General features: G+C 42.3%; 1 protein-coding gene and 1 long non-coding RNA gene across 2 annotated transcripts in view; one reads left to right on the forward strand and one right to left on the reverse strand.

Annotated features, from left to right (window-relative positions):
* Positions 1–923, reverse strand: part of LOC108532310 (uncharacterized) — a 12,834-nt gene extending 11,911 nt beyond the window's left edge. Inside the window, exon 1 of the long non-coding RNA XR_001886415.1 lies at positions 837–923. This is a non-coding gene — a long non-coding RNA (uncharacterized LOC108532310). The remainder of the gene's footprint in view (positions 1–836) is intronic.
* Positions 924–1,064: 141 nt separating this feature from the next.
* KIAA1143 (KIAA1143 ortholog) lies at positions 1,065–9,188 on the forward strand. The gene is made up of 3 exons (XM_017876292.1): positions 1,065–1,220; positions 8,355–8,499; positions 9,118–9,188. Exons 1-3 carry the CDS (start codon positions 1,113–1,115, stop codon positions 9,174–9,176), a joined length of 312 nt encoding a protein of 103 aa, XP_017731781.1. The 5' UTR covers positions 1,065–1,112; the 3' UTR covers positions 9,177–9,188.
* The last annotated feature ends 918 nt before the right edge of the window (positions 9,189–10,106 follow it).

Raw genomic sequence — 10,106 nt, forward strand, 5'->3', positions numbered from 1 at the left:
GGCTCAAGCCTGTAATCCCAGCACTTTGGGAGGCCGAGGCGGGCGGATCACGAGGGCAGGAGATCGAGACCATCCTGGCTAACGCGGTGAAACCCCGTCTCTACTAAAAAAATACAAAAAACTAGCCGGGCGAGGTGGCGGGCGCCTGTAGTCCCAGCTACTCGGGAGGCTGAGGCAGGAGAATGGCGTAAACCCGGGAGGCGGAGTTTGCAGTGAGCTGAGATCTGGCCACTGCACTCCAGCCTGGGTGACAGAGCGAGACTCCTTCTCAAAAAAAAAAAAGAAAAGAAAAGAAATCGGACGAGTCTCCTTTAAGTGCAAATAGAGACTGTGAGAACACAGACATTGCTGACATCTGTGTTTTAACATTCCATTTACTTAAGGATAAAAGAGAAGTGTTTGGAACATAAATAAACTCTTCCCTATAGGAAGGTCAGAAATGTGGAAATACGCAGAAGCTGGTGGGAGCAAAAGCCGATCCTGAAACAAGGATATCTAGAGAGGTAGCCCTGGTCGGGATGTGGGAAGAGGCCTGCGAAGAAACAGCAGAACTGAGGGAAAGAAAGGGAAGAACGGCAGGTCCACTGCCCATCCCGAGCGCCTACAACTGCGCCAGACTCCTAGCATGCGCACAGGACACAGAAGGAAGGGATGACCTTTTCGGCTAGCGTATTGTCTTTGAGCGACAGAGAGGGATTCCGAAACGCCCCCGCCGGTCACTCAGCTTCTGCAGTTCATGCCCAGCAAGAACCTTGCGGGCGGTCCGAGGTTGCCATCTTTTCACAGCTGTATTTGGGGGCAAAGATAGGGTAACGAAGTCTGGGGTCCAGACTTACTTTTGCAGCCGGGTGCCATAGCGCCCTCACCCCTCGATCCCGGGAACAATGCAGCCGACGCCTCCACCTCCCGACTGCGCCGCGCGCGACTGAATTCCGCCCGCTCAAAATGGCCGCGAATTTGAATTTGGCGCTTGTATCCGACGTTGACGCCCGAATGGAGGCCGCCATGTTGCCCGGCCTACGCATCAGGGGCGTGGTCCAGTTGACGTCACAGCTAAGCGCCTCTGTATCGTTGCGAATCGGTCGCGGAACCTGTCTTTACCTAGAGCTACCATGAGCAAGCGGAACCGGGTATCGTACGTACGGCCAGCGGAGCCAGCATTTCTGGCCCGCTTCAAGGAACGCGTCGGCTACAGGGAGGGACCAACCATAGAGAGTAAGGTGAGCCCTCGCCCGTCGTGTTACTTCGGAAGCGCGGCCAGCCGGCCACTTTCAACTTTTGCCTCTACTTGGAGGGTGGGTGCTGTCGGGTCCCTCTTTTCACCCGCGCTCGGCACCAATTCCGATGGAACTCGGACCCGCAGCCTGGTTCTTTTCAAGCGACTACAGACCCCTACGCCCTGGAAGCTCTGTAGGTTTCAGAGCGCTGCTGTTTTCCTGAAAATGACCTTACATATAAACCGCCTGGTCCTTGGTAGATGGTAAAGAAAGATCACTTTCTTTTCTCTTCTTTCTCTCTTGTTTACCTCAAAAGCTGTGAATTCGCAGGGTGACTTAGTTACAGCGTCGTCCCGTATTCCAGATAAGGACACAGGCCACTCGATCAAATGACCCCCGCCCCAACCGTGTCCTAGGACTCGAGTCTGGAACGTCTTCGGAGGAATGTCCTGAATCTGTTTCTATGCTTTGTTAAGTTAAAAAAAAAAAAATTAGAAAAATATATAGGCCGGGCGCGGTGGCTCAAGCCTGTAATCCCAGCACTTTGGGAGGCCGAGACGGGCGGATCACGAGGTCAGGAGATCGAGACCATCCTGGCTAACACGGTGAAACCCTGTCTCTACTAAAAAATACAAAAAAGTAGCCGGGCGAGGTGGCGGGCGCCTGTAGTCCCAGCTACTTGGGAGGCTGAGGCAGGAGAATGGCGTAAACCCGGGAGGCGCAGCTTGCAGTGAGCTGAGATCCGGCCACTGCACTCCAGCCTGGGCGACAGAGCAAGACCCCGTCTAAAAAAAAAAAAAAAAAAGTAGGCAAAAGCCCTAAATATCCTAGGTCTAAATAGAACAGGAGCTTCAGGAAAGAGCCACACCTGACTACTGTTGTTTAGGGCTGGAGGGATCAGTATTGAACACATGAATGACAAGAAAGCAAAACAGCTAAGTTGCTGATACCGAGAAAGTTTTAATGGTCTAGATAGAAGAGCAAACCAGCCACAACATTCCCTTTAACCAAAGCGTAATCTAGAGCAAGGTCCTAACTCTTTTCAATCCTCTGAAGTCTGAGACATGTGAGAAAGCTGCAGAAGAAAAGAGTGAAGCTAACAGAGGTTGGTTCATGAGGTTTAAGGAAAGAAGCCATCTCCATAACATAAAAGTATGAGATGAAGAAGCAAATTATTCAGATCTAGCTAAGATAGTTGATGAAAATGGTTGCACTAAACAGGTTTTCAATGTAGATGAAACAGCCTTCTATTGGAAAAAGATGGCATCTAGGCTTTTTTTTTTTTTTTTTTCTTTTTTTTTTTTGAGACAGGGTTCACTCTAGTCAAAGCCCAGAGCCTTGGAGTGGGCAGTGGTGGCATCAAGCTCACTGGCAGGCCCCCCCCCCCACCCCCCACTTGGACTCCTGGGTAAGTGATCCTCCTGCCTCAGTCTCCCAAGTAGCTGGGACTACAGGCACGCACCACCACTGGGTAGGTAATTTTTGTATTTTTTTATAGAGACAGGATCCCACTGTGTTGCCAAGGCTGGTCTCAAACTCCTGGACTCAAGCAATCCTCCCACTTTAGCCTCTCAAAAATCACTATGCCTGGCCCATTTAGGACTTTCATAGCTAGAGAGAAGTCAGTGACTGGCTTCAAATTTTCAAAGGACAGGTTAACGCTCTTGTTAGGGGCTAATGCAGCTGGTGACTTTTAAGTTGAAGCTAATATTTACCATTCCAAAAATCCTAGGGTCCTTAAGAATTACACTAAATCTAATCTACCTGTGCTCTAGAAATGGAAAAACAAAACCTTGATGACAGCACATCTCTTTATAGTATGGTTTACTGAATTATTTTAAGCCCACTGTTGAGACCTATTGCTCAGAAAAAAAAGATTATTTCAATATATTACTGCTGATTGACACTACACCTGGTCACCCAAGAGCTCTGATGGAGATCTACAAGGAGATTAATGTGGTTTTCATGCTTGCTAACACAACATCCATTCTGCAGCCCATGAATCAAGGAGTAATTTCTATTTTCAGTCTTATTATTTAAGAAATAACAGCCAGGCACAGTGACTCACACTTGCAATCCCAGCATTTTGGGAAGTCAAGGCAGGTGGATTGCTTGAGCCCAGGAATTCAAGACCAGCCTGGCCAACATGGTGAGACCCCATCTCTACAAAAAATACAAAATTTAGCCAAGTGTGGTGGCATGCACCTGTGGTCCCAGCTACTTGGGAGGCTGAGGTGGGAAGATTCCCTGACCCCAGGTAGGTTGAGGCTGCAATCAGCCATGATCGCACCACTGCACTCCAGCCTGGGTAACAGAGCCAGACCCTGTCTCAAAACAAAACAAAACAAAACAAAAAGTCAAAACCATTTGTAAGGCTACAGCTGCCATGGATAGTGATTCCTCTGATGCATCTGGACATTGTAAATTGAAAACTTTATGGAAAGGTTTCACCATTCTAGACACGTTAAGAACATCCATGATTCATGGGAAGAGGGCAAAATATCAGCATTAACAGGAATTTGGAAGAGGTTGATTCCAGCCTTCATGGATGACTTTGAGAGGTTCAGGCCTTCAATGGAGGAAGTAATTGCAGGTGTGGTAGAACAAGGAAAAGAAGTAGAATTAGAAGTAGAGCCTGAAAATGTAACTAAGTTGTTGCAGTCTCAAAAATTGAACACATGAGTTGCTTCTTATTGATGAGCAAAGAAAATGGTTTATTGAGATGGAATCTACTTCTGGTGAAGATGCTGTGAACATTGTTGAAATGTCAACAAAGGATTTAGAGTAAACTTACTTGGTAAAGCAGCAGCAGGTTTAAGAGGACTGATTCGAATTTTGAAAGGAGTTCAGCTGTGGGTAAAATGCTATGAAACAGCATTGCAGCATCACAAAAGAGAAATCTTTTGTGAAAGGAAGACTCAATTAATGCAGCAAACTTCACATTGTCTCATTTTAAAAAATTGCCACAGCCACCCCGCCTTTCAGCAACTACCGCCCTCATCAGTCAACATCCATCAGCATCAAGGGCAGACCCTTCACTGGCAAAAAGATGAGGACTCACTGAAGGCTCAGATGAGCTTTAATGTTGTTAGCAATGAAGTATTTTTAAATTAAGGTAGGTACATCTTCCAAACTCCTGTTAATGTTGATATTTTGCCTCCTCCCATGAATCGTGGATGTTCTTAATGGGATCTAGATTTTTTTAGACATAATGATACTGCATACTTAATACTAACTGTAGTTAGTGTATAGTATAAACATAGCTTTTATGTGAACTGGGAAACCAGAAAATTTGTGTGACAGTTTATTTTGATGCTTGCTTTGTTGTGGTGATCTGGAACCAAATCTGCGGTATCTTCAAGGTATGCCAGTAGGATGAGTATGTGCTAACCCCATGCACTGTGCCAGGCTCTGAAAGGATGAAGAGATGGATCTCCAAAATGCCATGTTCTTTAACACTTCCTGCCCTATTTTCACAGGTCACCATCTCTCTGAAACCCTTCAAAGCTCTCCAAACAGTTACTCATTCTCTGTTTTTCTCTTTGCCTTATCTATATCTTACCTATAACACTCATTTTATATTGCAACTACTTGCTTTCCTGTTTATCTTCACCACTAGATTGAACTCTTTAAGTTAGTGTCTTAATCCTTCCATATTTTCCCAGCACCTAGCACAGTGCCTGGCACTAAGTAGTAGTGTTGTATTTGTTAATGACTGTGCTTGTTATCAGGTTAGACTTCATGGAGGAGGGATATTTAGGTAGACTCTTGAGCATGGTTAGGTCAGTAGGTAGAGATGAAGAGAATGGCATGGGTAAAGGTGTAGAGATTTGAGAGTCATGGACTGTATGTAGAAGTATTAGAGGGACTAGTGGAGATGAGGTCATGTGGACTATTTAGTAAGCAACAGGGAGCCATTTTTTTCTTAGAGGTAACACAGGGAATGACTGATCCCCATGACTAAAAATAGGGATGGTGACAAAGAGGATAAGGTTTGAGAAAAGGGACATAGATTCAGCAATGAGAAGACGAGACTCTCTCAGCTTTACTTTGCTTGAGGTCCTGGTGATGACCCTGTACACACAGTTGACAGCTTGAAGGTTACAGCTTGGAATGCTCTCTTAAGAGAACTTTGGGAATCCTTTCCAAGTAATGTCAGTGATTTTCGCTTATTTATGTACTCAAGGGAGTTTCCCTTAGAGAAGTACGCCATGTTTCAGTGTGAGAACCACTTCATTTTTAATCAGTTTGGCAATATACAGTATTCCCCTATTATGTTCCAAGATCCCCAGTGGCTTCCTGAAACCATGGATAATACTGAATTCTATATATACTATGTTTTTTTCCATACATATATACCTATGATGTTTACTATATAAATTAGGAATATCAGCAGATTAGTAACTAATAATAGAACAATTATAACAATATACTCTAGTAAAAGTTATGTGAATTTGCTTGTTTGCTTGCTGTCTCTAAATATTTTATTATACTGTACTCACCCTTCTTTCATACTACAGTTGACCACAGGTAACTGAAATTATGGAACATGAAATTGAGGATAAGGAGGGGACTACTGTAGTCAGGATTTTAGTCATCTATTAACAAAAATAAGTGAGTTTCATGGGAAATCATTCTGCAGTTAAACTAAATCATCCTATTCACTTTTTTTTTTTTTTGAGGCGGAGCCTTACTCTGTTGCTTAGGCTGAAATACAGTGACTCAATCTCAGCTCACTGCAACCTCTGCCTTTTGGGTTGAAGCAATTCTCCTGCCTCAGGCTCCCAAGTAGGTGGGATTACAGGTCCACGCCCAGGTAATTTTTGTATTTTTAGTAGAGATGGGGGGTTTCACCATGTTTGCCAGGCTAGTCTTGAACTGCTAACCTCAAGTGATCCGCCTGCCTAGGCCTCCCAAAGTGCTGGGATTACAGGCGTGAGCCACTGCGCCTGGCCTTATTCACTTGCTTGAGAGTTATTCAGAAATGTCTTTGAACAGTCATCAGTGGCTGCTGCCACTGTCCTTAGACTATTTCTCTTGTTTTCCAGGCAGTCACATTTAAAAAAAAGAAGAGAGTCAGAATTAATTATTCTCAATTTAAGAAACAAAAGGAATGATTTTATTTCACCTTCCCATATTTTTGGCTAAAAAAACTTATTACCTATTTGTGATCATTTATTGGAGACTTTCAGAGAAAAATAGGCAGAAACTGATGAATAATCAGTGAAGTAACATGAATACCATTAAAGAGAATGTACTTGTCCAGTGATAGAGCAGACTTGGGAACTTTGAGATATAGTCAGAATGGCACAAGCAACTTGCCAGGGCTTCACGTAGTTCATCATTTTCCATTCTGTTTATCATTCATGAGTAGATCAACAAATATTTCTGGAAGTCCTGCCTCTCCAGAAGGCACTTGTCCAATGGAAACCAGCAGAAAAACATTGGTGCCACAGTGCAGTACATGCTACCTATGAGCTATGCACAGTGTAAGAAACAAGAGGAGGTGAGATTTAGGTAAGCACTTCTAGAGGCTCTGAATCTGGAAGGCAACTTGAGTAGGAGTTGGTCAGGGGCTATGGGGCTTAATAGGCAGTAGGAATTTGTTCAGAGACGGGGAAAGCAAAGGAGCTAATATATTTATAAATCTCCAAGCACTCAAACCTTGCCATGCCAGAGTCTAGATGCCATGAGAGAGTGGTACAGGATAAAGCTATGGTTATGGGCTGAGGCTAATTCTTGCAGGGCTTTGTTGCCTTGTTTGGGAGACAAGGAAGTCTCTATGAGAAGTGGAGTAATGAGTGATTGTGTTTGAATAACCTGTGAAAATACATTTTGGTATGCATACCTTTCAACCCAACAGTTCCACCTCTAGTGAACTGTTAACATTACAAGTTCTTGGCTGGTCACAGTGGCTCACGCCTGTAATCCCAGCACTTAGGGAGGCTGAGATGGGTGGATCATGAGGTCAGGAGATCGAGACCATCCTGGCTAACAAGGTGAAACCCTGTCTCTACTAAAAATACAAAAAATTAGCCGGGTGTGGTGGTGGGTGCCTGTAGTCCCAGCTACTCGGGAGGCTGAGGCAAGAGAATGGTGTGAACCCAGGAGGTGGAGCTTGCAGTGAACCGAGATGGCGCCACTGCACTCCAGCCCGGGAAACAGAGCGAGACTCCATCTCAAAAAAAAAAAAAAAAAAGTTCTTGTATATAAGTTCCCAAAAGTGAGCAAAACAAGCTGCATGAGGTTTTTTCATAGTAGAAAAAAGTCTGGAAACAAGCAAAATTTATATTTACAAGATACTGGTCAAATAAATCATGAAGTGACTATGTAAATGCAAGGCAGTGATTTTTTAAAAATCAGATAATTCTATATGTATCTTAAAGTACTGTGCAAAGATATTTTTTGAGTTAAGTTGTGGGAATGGGGCTCTTATGGTGTCTGACATTTCAAAAATCTGAATCAATTGGCAAAATATTACCATCTGTTACACATATACAGGGAGTACATGGTTTCTCTTATATTATTCTCTGTACTTTATGTTTAAGAAATTTCATAAATACGAAAAAAGCAAGTCACAGTAATATGTACAGTGTTGTTGGTATACAAAAAGTTTTATGTACTTGCATGGTTGTATAGACGTGGAAAATAGCTGTTGGATATCCACCAAACTGAAGCTATTAGGAGGGGGAAAAGATGAGCAGAGGTGAGAGAGAGTCCATTTTACTTGCTTCTTTCTATACTTTGATGGTGTTTATTTCTTGTCTAACTCAGAGAAGAGACAGGTGAAAAGTGCTGATGAGGAGCAAACAACTGACATGGCACAGTGCTGCCCTGAGTAGGCTAGGAATGACAGCAGTACCCAAAGCAGAGGGTCCCTCACACTAGCAACTACAAGTTGGGTCGTGCTGAGATGGAAATGAATCCCACCAGACAGGCACTCCAGGGTGAATGGCAGTTAAACCTGTTCCCTTGTGTGGCAAGCTAAGTCTCTTTGGAGTTACCTTAAAATTCACTGCCCTTATTTACTCAATAAAGATACCCTTCTCGTGAATAATTACAGTTTCTCTTAGAGGCAGTGGTTCTGTTTGTCTCAAGATCAGTGATCTATACGCATTGCATTGTGTTTTTCCGTAGAGAATTCAGCCTCAGCCCCCAGATGAAGATGGGGATCACAGTGACAAAGAAGATGAACAGCCTCAAGTGGTGGTTTTGAAAAAGGGAGACCTGTCAGTTGAAGAAGTCATGAAAATTAAAGCAGAAATAAAGGCTGCCAAAGCAAGTAGGTCTGAAAGTAATCTGGTTTTTCTGACAATGTAAGGAGCCCGGGGTATGAAATTGTTTATTTTATTTAGTAGTGTGGTATGTTTCAAGGCAGCAGTTCCAGGTTCCAGCCTTAGCTTTGACACTTACCAGATGTGTAACCTTGAGCAAGTTATTACACCTCTCAGCCTCAATTTCATCATCAGTAAAATGGAAATAATTGTACCTATTGGGTTGTTATCAGGATTAAGTGTGAATTTAAGTAAAAGCATCCTATTTTTTTTTTTAAAAAATAGGTGGTTAGACTTACAAACCAGTTGATAAAGGTGTATTTCATTACTGCCTGAAGTTTGGTATGCTGTGTAGTATATTTTTCATTATTTCTGAACATTTACTACATTGCTTTAGGGGAAAATGCTGTAGTTCCAAACAATCACTTTTGAAAATACTTAAAAATACAACCTGATTGCAATTGGGAACTGGCAATATTATAGAATACTTTAGCATGTGAGTTTTTATTAAGTAACTGCATGTCTTGAGGGCAGTTTAGCTAGAAATAATGGAGAAGACCAGACTGAATCAAATTCAGGGATATCCTTAAATACAATATGAGATTTTCTTGTTATTTGCTTCTAAGATAAAGGCAAAATAATGAGGAGAAGGAAGTTCTTAAAAATTCTGGTTTTGCTCAGATGAAGAACAGAACCCAAGCCCCAGCTGATGGAAGAAGTGCAGGGGTATCACCGAAAACCAGTCAAGCGTCCCTCAGATCGAAAAATAATTCAGGTTTAACAGCAAGCTGCAAAAAAGGGAAGAAGCCAAATGAAGATGAAATAAAATCAGGGACTCGGTCAAAAAGAAGCTCACAAAAACAAACTTATAAAATAGGTAGCCTCCTTTCTTTGACACACGAAGATGAAAATGAGTAAAGTGTAACACTCCATTTTGAATTTATTTACTTGAAAGTATCATGAGTCGTTTTTAAAATAACATTTTGATTCCTAATATAAAAGATACTACAAGTCTCCTTATAGAAAGTTTAGGAAATAGAGAAAAAAATTTAATAAACTACATCTATTCATCAATCAGAGGGGTATTGACCCCTCTGACTTAAAATGCCAACTCTATAGAAATTAGCTAGTATTAACATTTTGTTATTTCCCTTGTGTGGTTGTATATGTATGTAAATTATATTTTTAAGCAAAATACATTTTTTTGTGTGTAAACAAAATTTTATAAATACAGTTGTGTTGCAAATGTTCTTTGTCCTGCTTCTCACTTGACATTGCATTATGAGTATTCTTCCAGGTCAGTAAATTTCAAAAACCGACATTAATAGCTACAGAGAATTTCATAATCTCATTGTATCTTTTTCATTAGCAATAGCTCCACTTTGGGTGGGGGAGATAATAATGTGCCTTGTTAAAATACCTCCCTAACTCCTGCTAAGGGTGGCCATGAGACTCAGCTCTGGCAAGTTAAGAAATACAGGTGGAATTCTGCTTGATAAAGCTGCTGGGTTTTTTGACACAAAAGGACAGACTTGGCAAGCATGAGCCTTTGCTCTTATCTGTTCATCCTACTTGGAATGCAGAGATAAAACCTGAGTAGCAGAGCCATTTTTAG

Source organism: Rhinopithecus bieti, unplaced genomic scaffold, assembly GCF_001698545.2.
Source record: "Rhinopithecus bieti isolate Rb0 unplaced genomic scaffold, ASM169854v2 scaffold_9581, whole genome shotgun sequence".
Classification (NCBI taxonomy): Eukaryota; Metazoa; Chordata; class Mammalia; order Primates; family Cercopithecidae; genus Rhinopithecus; species Rhinopithecus bieti.